At 64.0% G+C, this 15,341-nt stretch overlaps 1 protein-coding gene across 1 annotated transcript in view; it reads right to left on the reverse strand.

The window, feature by feature from the left end:
* Window positions 1-3,916: 3,916 nt before the first annotated feature.
* The window catches only part of XPC (XPC complex subunit, DNA damage recognition and repair factor), a 29,752-nt gene continuing 18,327 nt past the window's right edge, over window positions 3,917-15,341 (reverse strand). The window contains exons 7-16 of the mRNA XM_075995914.1: window positions 14,721-14,841; window positions 12,769-12,855; window positions 11,311-11,910; window positions 8,420-8,580; window positions 7,457-7,538; window positions 6,003-6,137; window positions 5,729-5,898; window positions 5,387-5,480; window positions 4,607-4,696; window positions 3,917-4,270 (exon numbers count right to left, since the gene is read on the reverse strand). Of these exons, the coding sequence (XP_075852029.1) occupies window positions 4,064-4,270; window positions 4,607-4,696; window positions 5,387-5,480; window positions 5,729-5,898; window positions 6,003-6,137; window positions 7,457-7,538; window positions 8,420-8,580; window positions 11,311-11,910; window positions 12,769-12,855; window positions 14,721-14,841 (1,747 nt within the window). The 3' untranslated portion in view covers window positions 3,917-4,063. The remainder of the gene's footprint in view (window positions 4,271-4,606; window positions 4,697-5,386; window positions 5,481-5,728; window positions 5,899-6,002; window positions 6,138-7,456; window positions 7,539-8,419; window positions 8,581-11,310; window positions 11,911-12,768; window positions 12,856-14,720; window positions 14,842-15,341) is intronic.

The raw sequence follows: 15,341 nt of genomic DNA on the forward strand, positions 1-15,341 counted from the left end.
TCACCTCCCCTCGGGTCCCAGTTATGGTCTCTGTTACCTCCGCCCCGGCCCCCGGTTAGGGTCCCCGTCACGTCCACCCGGGTCCCGTCACCTCCCCCCGGGTCCCTGTCACCTCTCCCCCATCCCGTCACCTCCCCCCAGGTCCCTGTCACCTCACCCCGGGTCCTGTCACCTCTCCCCGGGTCCTGTCACCTCCCCCCGGGTCCTGTCACCTCTCCCCGGGTCCTGTCACCTCCCCCCGGGTCCCCAGTTGTCCCGGTCCCCGTCACCTCCACCCGGGGTCCCATCACCTCTGCCCCAGGCTCCTGGTCAGCCCCAGTCCCCGGTTAGGGTCTCCGCCCAGGTCTCTGTCCCCTCCGCCCCTGTCCCCCGCGCCGGGCCGGTGCGCCGTGTCCGCTTCCCGCGGTGGCCGGCGTGTCCTCCCGCAGCGCCCGAGACCCGCCGCGGCCGCCGGTCCTGGAGACGCCGGGACCCGCTGCCACCTCGGGGACACCGGCCGGAGCTGGGCACGCGGGTGCGGGTCCCGCTATCGGGCCTTGCTGCTCCTGTGCGCTTCCCCGCGGGGTCTGAGACCTGAGACCCGGCCGCGCGGCCCTCGCCTGTGTCCCAGCACTCGGGCGAGGAGGTCGAGGCCGGCCAGAGCAAGAGCGAGACCCCGTCTCTACTAGAAAAAAAAAAAAAATAGAAAAATTAATTGGACACCTAAAAATATATAGAAAAAAAATGAGCCGGGCGTGGTGGCGCATGCCTGTAGTCCCAGCTACTCGGGAGGCCGAGGCAGGAGGATCGCTTGAGGCCAGGAGTTGGAGGCTGCCGTGAGCGAGGCTGACGCCACGGCGCTCACTCCAGCCCGGGCGACAGAGCGAGACTCTGTCTCAAAGAAGAAAAAAAGGACGATTTTGGAAAACAGTCTAACTGGAGGATGGCTAAATGCAAAGTTTTTGCAATTTGGTTTGTGTTTTTTTGTCTCACGTGCATTTTAAATTGCTGCCAACTTCAGAAGTGTTTTTATAAAGTGCAAAAGAGTGTTAAGTAAAATTTGAAGTCTTTGGAAAGATCTGTATTATCTTTTTATTTTTTATAAAAATTTGAAATAAATTTCTAAATTTCTTCTGGTCTATGATCTTGACGTTATCCTACTTTGGGTTTTCTTGGTTTTTGTTTCATTCTTAATGAAATTTCTCTATTAAAGAATGCGGCCACAGGGTTCACTAAGAACTATAGAGGCCGGGCAAAGCGGCTTGGGCCTGTGATCTGAGCACTCTGGGAGGCCGAGGCGGGAGGATCGCTCGAGGTCAGGAGTTCAAGACCAGCCTGGGCAAGAGCGAGACCCCGTCTCTACTAAAAAAAAAATAGAAAATTAACTGGACAACTAACAAAAAATATATATATATAAACGAGCCGGGCGTGGTGGCGCACGCCTGTAGTCCCAGCTACCCGGGAGGGAGGCCGAGGCAGGAGGATCGCTGGAGCCCAGGAGTTGGAGGTTGGTGGCGAGCCACGAAGATGCCACTGCGCTCTAGCCGGGGCGACAGAGCAAGGCTCTTGTTGTAAAAAGAAAAGCCCGAAAACCAAACCCTGTAGGGAATTGTAGGGCTCAGGTCCAGGTTGCTTTTTGTGGCTAAAATGGGTCTCGGTGTTTTTAGAAAGGGCAACGCGGGAGCCCTGGCGCTGAGAAGCCGCACGCGCCAGAGCCGCCGTCAGACAGCTGAGTGACTCAGGCTTCTGGCTGGAGGGGGCGGTGGCCCTGGGGGGAGGGGAGGTGGCCCTGGGGGGAGGGGAGGTGGCCCTGGGGGGAGGGGTTGGCCCTGGGGGGAGGGGGAGCCCTGGGGGGAGGGGGTGGCCCTGGGGGGAGGAGGGTGGCCCTGGGGGGAGGGGGGTGGCCCTGGGTGAGGGGGTGGCCCTGGGGAGAGGGGGGTGGCCCTGAGGGAGGGGGTGGCCCTGGGGGAGGGGGTGGCCCTGGGGGAGGGTGGTAGCCCTGGGGGGAGGGGGATGGCCCTCGGGGAGGGGGTGGCCCTGGGTGAGGGGTTGGCCCTGGGGAGAGGGGGGTGGCCCTGGGGGGAGGGATGGCCCTCGGGGGAGGGCGTGGCTCTGGAGGGTGGGGGGTGGCCCTGGGGGGAGGGGGTGGCCCTGGGGGGAGGGGGTGGCCCTGGGGGAGCCACACGCAGACCGACTGGCGGCGGCGTCATTCGAACGGGAGATCCCCGAGCTGCATTCAGTCTCGCCTGTGAACCGGGGTCGCCCTCCCGGCCCGCACGGACGGACCCGGGGACCCTGACACGCGGGTCGCCTCCCGTTCTGCAGCCGGGGCTGGAGGCCGGCGGTTCGCAACGGCTGCTGGCTTGTTGGCAGCAGGTGCGACCCTTCCAGGACCCGCCCTTGTGTCTCTCCCGGACCCGCCTAGCAGCGGCTGAGCTGCCAGGGCGGAGCTCAGGGCAGAAGCGGGTGACACTGTGGTTTCCCGGCAACCCCGTCTGTTTCTCAGCAGCGTCCCAGCCAGGCTCCCGGCCTGAGTCACGTCCCAAGTGTGGTGTTTGTTTCCCTCCATTAAACCCACCTCGGGGCCGGGCGTGGCAGCTGAAACCTGTCACCCCGGCACGCTGGGAGGCCGAGGCGGGAGGATGGTTTGAGCTCTGGAGTTCGAGGCCAGAATGAGCAAGAGCGAGACCCCGTCTCTAATAAAAATAGGAAGAAATTAATTGGCCAACTAATATGTATAGAAAAAACGAGCCGGGCGTGGTGGCGCATGCCTGGAGTCCCAGCTACTCGGGAGGGAGGCCCAGGCGGGAGGCTCGCTGGAGGCCAGGAGTCGGAGGCTGCTGTGAGCGAGGCTGACGCCACGGCACTCACTCCGGCCCGGGCGACAGAGCCAGACTCTTGTGTCAAAAAATTAAAAAATGACATCTAGCCTCGTGCGGAGTCTCACACAGGGACAAGTTCCCCCGTCACCTGGGTGTTCGCAGGTGGCGTAAAACGCGGCGCTCGCCGGGCCGTAGCCGGGAGGCCGAGGGCGGGAGAATCGCTCGACCCCGGGAGTTTGAGCCCAGCCTGGACAACACAGCAAGACCCCACTGCCACCAAAAAAAAAAAAAAAAAAAAAGCTGAAGGAACAGGTAGAGCCGAGTCTTTTCAGATAAATGCTTTTATTTTTTCCAAAAACGCTATAAAAGTCACTTCTCTTGACCACCCGTGACACGCACAGCCTCCTCCAGGTACAGTGAGACCCAGTGTGACCCGCTTCCGCCTGCACTAACGCTCCTGCAGTGGCCGTCCCTGTCCCTCCCTCCTCCCTCCCGGTTCCAGCTTCCCCGATTTCTGTCGCCCGCGAGGGAAGGAGGGAGGGCGCGAGCGAGGCCGAGGGGTGACGGCCTGCGGGGGGGGGGCGTGGGTGGGAGAACAGCGCGCCACGGAGGAGGCCTGACCGGAATTCCTAAATGCAGCAGAAATCCTGAATGCAGCAGAAATCCTAAATGCACCGGAATCTCTAAATGCACCGGAATCCCTAAATGCATCAGAAATCCTAAATGCACCGGAATCCCTAAATGCAGCAGAAATCCTAAATGCACCAGAATTCCTAAATGCACAGGAATCCTGAAAATGCACAGGAATTCCTAAATGCACCAGAAATCCTAAATGCAGCAGAAATCCCGAAAATGCAGCAGAAATCCTAAATGCACAGGAATCCCTAAATGCAGGAGAAATCCTAAATGCAGCAGAAATCCTGAAAATGCACCGGAATTCCTAAATGCAGCAGAAATCCCGAAAATGCACCAGAAATCCTAAATGCACAGGAATCCTTAAATGCAGGAGAAATCCTGAAAAGGCACCGGAACTGCTGGCGGCGACAGTGGGAAAGCCCGTGGGAAAGCCCGCGGGAAAGGCGTGGGAAAGGCGTGGGAAAGCCTTCTGCACTCCGGCAGCAGCGCGTGGTGAAAGTCCCGCGCCCTGGCGAGTCTGGCTGGGGCCGGCCCTCGCCTCGGCCTCCACCCTCGGCCTCCGCCCTCAGACTCCACCCGCCCCCGCTGTCTCCCCGCAGAGAGGACACCGCCCAGGCGCCGCCGGGTCACAGCTTCTCGAAGGGGAACAGCTGCGAGGCCTCCGCCCGCGTCTCCCTGCGGGTCTTCCGGACGGGCCTCCGCTCCTGCTTCTCTTCGGCCTCCCGGTTGCGAGGCCAGGAGGCTGCCAGGGCGCGGGCCGCCTCGGCCTGCGAGCTGGTCGCCTCCTCCTCGTCGGAGGACAGCCCGGCGCCCGCGGCCGGCGCCGCCTCGCTCTGCGTGGGGACACGGGCCTCGGTCGGTGGCCGGGGAGGCCGGGAGGCCCGGCCTCTCTTTTCCGGAGCCTCCTCGCCCCGGGGCCCGCCCGTGCACACGGGTGACTGGCCTGAGCCCGCGGCAGGTGAGCTGAGCGGGTGACTCTGGACGCGAGGGACACCCGGCCTCCCTCCCCGGCCTCCCTCCCCGGCCTCCGGCGCTCACGCTCCTCCCAGGCGGGGAGGCCGCGGAGGGACCCGAGGACGGCGGTGTGGGAGCCACCCCCGACTCGATGCCCGGGCGGGGCTGTGGGAAGCCCACCCTGCCTCAGTTTCCCCGCCGGGGCTGGGACTGACCTGGGGGCCGTAGCGCAGCCTCAGCCGCTCGCGGATGAGCAGGCCGCGCACCAGCAGCTTCCAGTGCGCGAGCGCGCGCCGGGCCCGCCGCTGGGGGGGGGGTGAGGACACACGTGAGCGCGCACGCACAGGCACACGCGCGCATGCGCACACGGGGTCTCTTGCAAAGGGCAGGTCGGATCTGCGCAAGCCCAGACCGCGCCCGGCGTGGGCGGGGCCACGGGGCTGTGAGGGGGGGAATGGGCGGGGCGATGTGCAGAGGTGGGCGTGGCGGTAGGGGCTGTGGGCGGGATGACATTCAGTGGGCGTGGCTGTGTGGGACTGGGAGCGGGGTGACCTGATGTGGGCGTGGCTATAGGTGGGGCGACATTCAGTGGGCGTGGCTGCGTGGGGCTGTGGGCGGGTGACCTGAGGTGGGCGTGGCTACTGGGGCTGTGGGTGGGGCAACAGTCGGTGGGCGTGGCTGCGTGGGGCTGTGGGCGAGGCGACATTCGGTGGCCATGGCTACTGGGGCTGTGGGTGGGGCAACATTCAGTGGGCGTGGCTGCGTGGGGCTGTGGGCGGGGCGACATTCGGTGGGCGTGGCTGTGTGGGGCTGTGGGCGGGTGACCTGAGGTGGGCGTGGCTACTGGGGCTGTGGGCGGGGCGACGTGCGGAGGTGGGCGTGGCTGCGCGGGCCGTGGGCGGGGCAACGAAGGGAGTGGGCGTGGCTACTGGGGCTGTGGGCGGGGTGGCGTGCGGAGGTGGGCGGGGCAACGCAGGGAGTGGGCGGGGCCTCACCTCCCGCTCGCGCTGCTCGGCGCGCGCCTGCTCGCTCTCCCAGGCGCTCAGCAGCAGGTCCCGGAACTCCTCGCACACCACGTGGCCGTCGGTGCTGCGGGACACGCCGGGACCCCGGTGTCGCCGCGCCACCCCGGCCTCCACCCGGGCCTCTCCTCCCAGCCTCCGCCCCGGGCCTCCCCTCCCAACCTCTCCCCGGGCCTCCCCTCCCGGCCTCTCCCTGGGCCTCCCCTCCCGGCCTCTCCCTGGGCCTCCCCTCCCAGCCTCCACCCGGGCCTCCCCTCTCAGCCTCCACCCAGGATTCCCCTCCCGGCCTCCGCCCCGGGCCTCCCCAGCACGCACACGGGGTGCGAGTAGCCGCCGTGGAAGTCGAAGCCGGTGACGGCCGCGGCGCAGTCCACGCCGAGCCGGCGCGCCACGCGCTGCAGGCCGGGCAGGTGCAGGTGCACGCAGCCCACGGGCAGCATGCCCGGCTGGAACAGGTACACGTTCCCGAACTCGTTCCGCGGCACCTGCGGGCGGCAGCGGCGGGCCCGGGTTGGGGTCCGACCCCCGAGGTCCCCGACACCCCCGAGTCCCCGACCCCCGACCCCGACCCGCCGGGCGTCCGGCTCACCTTCCCGCCCACGGCCACGGGCGGCTGGTAGGGCTCCGTCTGCCACCGCCCGAACAGCCCCAGGTCGCCGCGGTCCTGCAGCTGCGGCTGCGCCCGCCGCGCCCGGCGCGCCCGGTTCGAGTGGCCCCGCACCATCTGCGGGCCGGGACACGTCACGCCGCGCACCTGTCCGTCCTCCCACCTGGGCCTCCGCCTCCCACCTGGGCCCTGTCCCCCACCTGCGGTCCCCACCTCCCACCTGGGCCCGCCCCCACCTGCGGCCTAACCCTAACCCTAACCTGGGCCTCCGCCTCCCACCTGGGCCTCCACCTCCCACCTGGACCCTGCCTCCCACCTGGGCCTCCGCCTCCCACCTGGGCCCCGCCTCCCACCTGGGCCCCGCCCCCACCTGGGCCCCCGCCTCCCACCTGGGCCCCCGCCTCCCACCCGTGGCCTCAGCCTCCACCTGCAGCCTCCGCCTCTCACCTGGGCCTCCACCTCCCACCTGGGCCCCACCTCCCACCTGGGCCCCACCTCCCACCTGGGCCCCCGCCTCCCACCCATGGCCTCAGCCTCCATCTGCAGCCTCCGCCTCCCTGGCGCTGCCACCGTCCCGTGGCTGTCTGTCACCCGCTTCCCTGACCCGCCCACCTGCGAGCCCGGGAAGGATGGAGGCCTCGCTATCGCCCGCGCCTGGCTGGGCGACGGGAGCACGATCTGCCCAAAGTCTCGGGGCTCGGGAGGCCAGACCCGGCCCTGCCCGGCCTCCACAGGACAGGGGGTAGAGCGGCCCGCGGGGGTGAAGCCCACAAAGACCCCACCACGGTGGGAGGCCGGGCACGGAGGCTCACACCAGGCATCCCGGCACTCTGGGAGGCCGAGGCGGGAGGATCACTCCAGGTCAGGAGGTCGAGGCCAGCCTGAGCAAGAGCGAGACTCCCCGTGTCTACTAAAAAAAAATAGAAATGAGCTAGACAACTAAAAATATATATTTAAAAAAAAAAAAATAGCTGGGCGTGCAGGCCTGTCGTCCCAGCCACTCGGAAGGAGGCCGAGGCGGGAGGCTCACTTGAGGCCAGGAGGTGGAGGCCGGCCTGAGCAAGAGCGAGACCCCGTCTCTACTAAAAATACAAAGAAATTAATCAGCCAACTAATATATATAGAAAAAACGAGCCGGGCGTGGAGGCGCATGCCTGTCGTCCCAGCTACTCTCGGGAGGGAGGCCGAGGCGGGAGGCTCGCTGGAGGCCAGGAGTCGGAGGCTGCCGTGAGCGAGGCTGAGGCCACGGCGCTCGCTCCAGCCCGGGCGACAGAGCCAGACTCTTGCGTCCGAAACAAGAGAAGCAAACGCTCCTCTGCTCTCCCGACCCTCCCCCGGCGGAGAAGGGAGAGGCCCCTGACCCCCGTGACCCCCGACCCCCGTGACCCCCGACCCCCGACCCCCGTGACCCCCGACCCCCGTGACCCCGCCGGTACCTTGTAGGGCGCCTCCCCCAGGCGCACGACGCGGCCCTTCTTCAGCCAGGTGTCCCTGGAGTGCAGCGTGTGCACGCAGTCCCTGCGGACGGCAGAGGCCGGTCACCCCAGGCCCCGCCCACGGCCTTGAACTTGAACTTGGACGTGCACAGCTGCAGGGAGGGGACCCCAGCCCGGAGCCCGACTGCAGGGGGTCCCTCCGTCCCCCGCTCCCCTCCTCTCCTCCCTGTCCCCGGCTTCCCCGGGGTTTCCTCCCCCCGGCTGCTGAGGGCTGGTGGAGGCTCACGCCCGTCATCCCAGCACTCTGGGAGGAGGCCGAGGCGGGAGGATCGCTCGAGGTCAGGAGGTCGAGGCCAGCCTGAGCAAGAGCGAGACCCCGTCTCTACTAAAAAGAAAAAAAATAAAATAAAAAGAAATGAGCTGGACAACTAAAAATATATGGAAAAAAAATGAGCCGGGCGTGGTGGCGCATGCCTGTAGTCCCAGCTACTCGGGAGGGAGGCCGAGGCGGGAGGATCGCTGGAGGCCAGGAGTTGGAGGCCAGCCTGAGCAAGAGCGAGACCCCGTCTCTACTAAAAATAGAAAGAAATAAGGTGGCCAAATAAAAATATATATAGAAAAAACGAGCCGGGCGTGGAGGCGCATGCCTGTCGTCCCAGCTACTCAGGAGGGAGGCCGAGGCGGGAGACTCGCTCGAGGCCAGGAGTTGGAGGCCAGCCTGAGCAAGAGCGAGACCCCGTCTCTACTAAAAAAGTAGAAAATTAGTTGAAAAACTAAAAATCTATAGAAAAAACGAGCCGGGCGTGGAGGCGCATGCCTGGAGTCCCAGCTGCTCGGGAGGGAGGCCGAGGCGGGAGGCTCGCTGGAGGCCAGCAGTTGGCGACACAGCGAGACTCTGTGTCCCCCCAAACAGAACAACACCGACGACGGCGAGACGCCCCCCCCCCCCCCCCCCCCGGGCACCTGGAGTAGACGGGCTCCCCGCGGCAGTGGCCCAGCACGGCGGCCGAGTCGGGGTAGATGGCCTCGAACTTGCGCAGGTGCCGCCTCAGCGCGAACAGCGGGTGGTTCTTGTACAGCCCGACCGCCGTGGGCAGCGGCTGCGCCTGCTCCTTCTCCCGGAACTGCGGGCGGGCGGGCGGACAGACGGACAGGCGGGCGGACAGGCGGGCGGACAGGCGGGCGGACAGGCGGACGGACAGGCGGGCGGACAGGCAGACGGACAGGCGGGTGGACGGGTGGACAGACAGGCGGACGGACAGGCGGGCGGACAGGCGGGCGGACAGGCGGGCGGACAGGCGGGCGGACAGGCGGGCGGACAGGCAGGCGGACAGGCAGGCGGACAGGCGGGCGGACAGGCAGACGGACAGGCGGGTGGACGGGTGGACAGACAGGCGGGCGGACAGGCAGACGGACAGGCGGAGGGACAGGTGGACAGACAGGCGGGCGGACAGGCGGATGGACAGGCAGACGGACAGGCGGGCGGACAGGCAGACGGACAGGCGGGTGGACGGGTGGACAGACAGGCGGGTGGACAGGCAGACGGACAGGCGGAGGGACAGGTGGACAGACACACAGACAGACAGGCGGAAGGACAGACAGGCAGAGGGACAGGCGGACAGATGGACAGACGGACAGGACAGACACGCGGACAGACAGGCGGACAGACAGACGGACAGACAGGCGGAGGGACAGGCGGACGGACAGGCGGAGGGACAAGTGGACAGACAGGCGGAGGGACAGGCGGAGGGACAGGCGGACAGACATGCGGACAGACAGGTGGACAGGCACACGGACAGGCAGACAGACGGGCAGACAGACAGACGGACAGGCAGACAGACGGACAGACAGGCAGACAGACGGACAGGCAGACAGACGGAAAGGCAGACAGACGGACAAGCAGACGGACAGACAGGCAGACAAACGGACAGACAGAAGGACAAGCAGACAGATGGACAGGCAGACAGATGGGCAGACAGACAGACAGGCGGACAGACAGGCGGACAGACAGACGGACGGGGGAGAGAAGAGCGTGAGCTTCCAGGTTTGTGTTGTTTTTTGTTTTTCATTTCTTTTTTTTACGTTTTTTTTTTTTTTGAGACAGAGTCTGGCTCTGTCGCCCGGGCTGGAGTGAGCGCCGTGGCGTCGGCCTCGCTCACGGCGGCCTCCCAAGCGATCCTCCCGCCTCGGCCTCCGTCCCGAGTAGCCGGGACTGCAGGCACGCGCCTCCACGCCCGGCCTTGTTTTTTTTTTTTTTTCTTTTCTTTTTTTTTTAGACATATTTTCATCTGCAAGCAGCGCGTTCACAAGGAGCCGTCAGGAGGCGAGAGCGACGCCGGCTAGAAATGAAAGAGGCACCGCTGGGCCTGCGCGGAGGCCCACGCCTGTCGTCCCGGCGCTATGGGAGGCCGAGGCGGGAGGATCGCTCGAGGTCAGGGGTTTGAGGCCAGCCTGAGCAAGAGCGAGACCCCGTCTCTACTAAAAATTGAAAGAAATTAATTGGCCAACTGATATATATAGAGAAAAAATGAGCCGTGCGTGGAGGCTCACGCCTGTCGTCCCAGCTACTTGGGAGGCCGAGGCGGGAGGATCGCTCGAGGTCGGGAGGTGGAGGCCAGCCTGAGCAAGAGCGAGAGCCCGTCTCTACTAAAAATAGAAAGACATTAGCCAACTAATACATATATATATAGCCGACTAATATATACATAGAATAAATTAACTAATCAATAAAATTGATTTAAAAATTAATTTTTAAATCAATTTTAAAAAATTAATTTAAAAATTAATTTTTAAATCAATTTTAAAAAATTAATTTAAAGAAAGGGGGGCGGGGGGGACACGGGTAACATAAGTAACCTTAACACTTGTCCCCCCGTAACACGAAGGGGCTGCCCACCGTCGGCCCCGCCCCGCGACCACGCACAGCCACACGGTTGCCGTGCAGACTCTGCGTAACCATGGCGACCGTCGCTAGGGCTTTGAGGGCGCGGATGCCCGGCCGTCCGGGAAGGACGAGACTGCCCGCCGCCTGCCCCTCCCCACGACAACACAACCACACGGTTGCCATGCACACTCTACTCTGCGTAACCATGGCGACCGTCGCTAGGGCCCGTTTTCTCTGGCCGGGCTTTGACGGCACCGATGCTTGGTCGTCCACGACCACGCACAACCACACGGTTGCCATGCAGACTCTGCTCTGCGTAACCATGGCGACCGTCGCTAGGGCCCGTTTTCTCTGGCCGGGCTTTGATGGCACCGATGCTTGGTCGTCCACGACCACGCACAACCACACGGTTGCCATGCAGACTCTACTCTGCGTAGCCATGGCGACCGTCGCTAGGGCCCCTTTTCTCCGGTTGGGCCTTGACGGCACAGATGCCCGGGCGCCCAGGGAAGGACGGGGCTGCCCGTTGTCTGTCCCGCCCCGCGACCACGCACAACCACACGGTTGCCATGCAGACTGCGCCCTGCGTAGCCATGGCGACCGTCGCTAGGGCCCCTTTTCTCCGGTTGGGCTTTGACGGCGCGGATGCCCGGGCGCCCAGGGAAGGACAGGGCTGGCCGTTGTGTGTCCCGCCCCGCGACCACGCACAACCACACGGTTGCCGTGCAGACTCCGCCCTGCGTAACCATGGCGACCGTTGCTAGGGCTCTGACGGCAGGGGTGCCCGGCCGTCCCGGGAAGGACGGGACTGCCCGTTGTCCGTCCCATCCCATGACAACACAACCACACCAGTTGCCATGCACACTCTGCTCCGCGTAGCCACGGCGACCGTCGCTAGGGCCCGCTTTCCCGGGCCGGGCCTTGACGGCGGGGATGCCCGGCCGTCCCGGGGCCGGCTGCTGGGCCTCACCTCCAGGTCCTCGCGCCGCAGCCGGTCGGAGTCGGGGCCGCGGAGGGGGCGCAGGGCGGCGGCCCACCAGGCGGGGTCGGGGCGGCGGGCGGCGGGGGCGCCGGCGGGCCGGTAGCGGGGCGACACGTCGCGGGCCCGGCCGGCGCCCTCGAAGGCCACGGCGCGGAGCAGGGGCCGGGTGGCGAGCCGGGCGCAGGCGGCGGGCCGGCCCACGGCGCCCCCCACGCAGTCCACGCTCAGCCAGGCGCCCTCGCGGGCCAGGAACACCTCCAGCCACTGGTCCACGCCCGCCGGCCTCCGCGGAGGCCCGGCCTCCGCCCCAGCCTCCGCCCCGGCCTCCCCGTCGGAGCCGCTGCCGGCCTTGTCCTCCTCGTCCTCACTGCCGCTCTGCTCCCGGTAGGAGGCCGTGGAGGCCGCCGCCCGCCGCAGCCTCCGGCCTCCCCGGCCTCCTCGGCCGGCCTCTACCCCCTGGCTGGAGGCTGGAGGCTCAAGGCCGCCTGTCTTCTTGCTCTTGCTCTTGCGCTTCCCTCCGGGGCCCGAGGGGCGGTTTCCTGGGCCTCCGGCCTCCTGCGTGGGCCTCGCCTTGGAGGTTTTCTTGCCCTGAGGCAAAGGAAGGATTTGGGTTTTGTCATTTTTGTTTTTATTATTTTTTTGAGATGAGAGTCTGGCTCTGTCGCCCGGGCCGGAGCGAGTGCCGTGGCGTCAGCCTCGCTCACGGCGGCCTCCGACTCCTGGCCTCCAGCGAGCCTCCTGCCTCGGCCTCCCTCCCGAGTAGCTGGGACGACAGGCACGCGCCTCCACGCCCGGCTCATTTTTTTCTATGTGTATTACTTGCCCAATTAATTTCTTTCTATTTTTTAGTAGAGACGGGGTCTCACTCTTGCTCAGGCTGGTCTCGATCTCCTGACCTCGAGCGAGCCTCCCGCCTCGGCCTCCCAGAGTGCCGGGATGACAGGCGTGAGCCTCCGCGCCCGGCCTGGTTTTCTTTTTATTGGCTGATAAGACAGAGACGGCCTAACGGAGCCACGGCGCTGCCACCCCTCTGCGGTCCTGTGAAAGCATCACCCCAGGCCGGGCGCGGGGGCTCACGCCTGTCGTCCCGGCACTCTGGGAGGCCGAGGCGGGAGGCTCGCTCGAGGCCAGGAGATCGAACCCAGCCTGAGCAAGAGCGAGACCCCGTCTCTACTAAAAATAGAAAGAAATTAATTGGCCAAGTAAAAATATGTAGAAAAAAAACGAGCCGGGCGTGGAGGCGCACACCTGTCGTCCCAGCTACTCGGGAGGGAGGCCGAGGCGGGAGGATCACTAGAGGCCAGGAGGTGGAGGCTACCGTGAGCGAGGCTGACGCCATGGCACTTGCTCCGGCCCGGGCGACAGAGCGAGACTCGGCCTCAAAAACAAAAAAACACAAACCCACCGCAACGCCCCGTTCCTCTCCGGAAGGTTCCGGAACCTCACCTGGGCGGGCGGCTTGAGCGGGACGGGCTGCAGGGACAGCACCAGCCGGGCGGCCAGCTGCAGGGCGCGCAGGACCAGCAGGAACATCTGGGGGGAAAAGGGGGCGACGGGGGGGTGACCGTCCCGGGGCGAGGCCGGGAGAGGCCCGCGGAGGCCGGACACCGACGGCCCGTGTCGCCGCGCCAGACGGGGCTCTGAGTCTTGATCTGAGACGGGAGCCTCCCTCTGTCAGGGCCCGGGCCGGAGCGAGCGCCGCGGCGGCCTCCGACTCCTGGGACTGAGCGAGCCTCCCGCCTCGGCCTCCCTCCCTCCCGAGTGGCTGGGACGACAGGCGTGCGCCTCCACGCCCGGCTCGTTTTTTTCTATATATTTTTAGTTGTCCGGCTCATTTCTTTCTGCTTTTAGTAGAGACAGGGGGGGTCTCGCTCTTGCTAAAGCTGGCCTCGACCTCCGGACCTCGAGCGATCCTCCTGCCTCGGCCTCCCTCCCGAGTAGCTGGGACGACAGGCGTGAGCCTCCACGCCCGGCTCGTCTTTTTCTATATATATATTTTTTTTAGTTGGCCAATTGATTTCTTTGTTTTTAGTAGAGACGGGGTCTCGCTCTTGCTCAAGCTGGCCTCGAAATCATGACCTCGAACGATCCTCCCGCCTCGGCCTCCCAGAGTGCTGGGATGACAGGTATGCGCCACCACGCCCGGCTCATTTTTTCTCTGTATGTATTTTTACTTGTCCAATTAATTTTTTTGTACTTTTTTTTTTAGTAGAGACGGGCTCTCGCTCTCGCTCAGGCTGGCCTCCAACTCCTGACCTCGCTCGAGGAGGTCAGGAGTTCGAGACTAGCCTGAGCGAGAGCGAGACCCGGTCTCTACTAAAAAAACAAATAGAAAGAAATTAGCTGGACAACTAAAAAAATATATATATATAAAAACTGTCATCCTTGCAGTCTGGGAGGCCGAGGCGGGAGGATCGCTCGAGGCCAGGAGTTGGAGGCCGGCCTGGGCAAGAGCGAGACCCCGTCTCTGCTAAAAACAAATAGAAAACAATTAGCTGGACAACTAAAAATATATATATATATATATACACACACACACAAAAAAAACTGAGCCGGGCGTGGAGGCGCACGCCTGTAGTCCCAGCTACTCGGGAGGGAGGCCAAGGCGGGAGGCTCGCTGGAGGCCAGGAGTTCAAAACCAGCCTGAGCAAGAGCGAGACCCCGTCTCTACTAAAAAAACAAATAGAAAGAAATTAGCTGGACAACTAAAAAATATATATATATAAAAACTGTCATCCTTGCAGTCTGGGAGGCCGAGGCGGGAGGATCGCTCGAGGCCAGGAGTTGGAGGCCAGCCTGGGCAAGAGCGAGACCCGGTCTCTGCTAAAAAGAAATAGAAACAAATTAGCTGGACAACTAAAAATACATATATATATACACACACAAAAAAAAACTGAGCCGGGCGTGGTGGCGCATGCCTGTAGTCCCAGCTACTCGGGAGGGAGGCCGAGGCGGGAGGCTCGCTGGAGGCCAGGAGTTCAAAACCAGCCTGAGCAAGAGCGAGACCCGGTCTCTACTAAAAAAACAAATAGAAAGAAATTAGCTGGACAACTAAAAAATATATATATATATAAAAACTGTCATCCTTGCAGTCTGGGAGGCCGAGGCGGGAGGCTGGCTCAGTGGAGGCCGGGAGTTCAAAACCAGCCTGAGCAAGAGCGAGACCCGGTCTCTACTTTAAAAAAAAGAATAGAAAGAAATGAATTGTCCAACTAAAAACACACACAGAGAAAAATAAAACCGAGCCGGGCGTGGTTGCGCACGCCTGTCGTCCCAGCCTCCACTCGGGAGGGAGGCCGAGGAGGGAGGCTGGCTGGAGGCCAGGAGTCGGAGGCCGCTGTGTCAAAAAATCATAAATAAGTAAAAACGGAACGCGCAGGCCCGGGGGCGCCACTCACGTGCACGCGCTCCTCGTGGTCCCGGGCTGCGCGGACGGCGAAGCGCCCCTCCAGCGTGGCCTCCAGCCCGTCCCCGGGGCGGGCGGGCAGCTCGCCGTTCAGCGGGAAGGCGGCCAGGAACCTGCGGGGACAGCGGCTGCCCTGGGTCTGAGGTCGGGGCAAAGGGGGAGGCCGGGGCGGGAGGATCGGACGGAGGCCGGGAGGTCGAGGCCGGCCTGAGCTGGAGCGAGACCCCCCCCCCCCGTCTCTACTCAAAATGGAAAGAAATTAATTGAGCAACTAAGAATATATAGAAAAAACCGAGCCGGGCGTGGAGGCGCACGCCTGGAGTCCCAGCTACTCGGGAGGGAGGCCGAGGCGGGAGGATCGCTTGAGCCCAAGAGTTAGAGGCCGAGGCGGGAGGCTCGTTGCTGGAGGCCAGGACTCGGAGGCTGCCGTGAGTGAGGCTGAGGCCACGGCGCTCGCTCCGGCCCGGGCGGCAGAGCGGGACTCTTGTCTCAAGAAATAAATTAAAAAAAAAAATAAACGCAAAACGGGGACCGATTTTCATTCTTTCTCGGCCAAAAAGACGCCCCAGCGGGCGGTGGGGGTCACGACCTTCCTCCCCCCCCAACCCTAACC

This window comes from Microcebus murinus, chromosome 20, assembly GCF_040939455.1.
Source record: "Microcebus murinus isolate Inina chromosome 20, M.murinus_Inina_mat1.0, whole genome shotgun sequence".
Lineage (NCBI taxonomy): Eukaryota > Metazoa > Chordata > Mammalia > Primates > Cheirogaleidae > Microcebus > Microcebus murinus.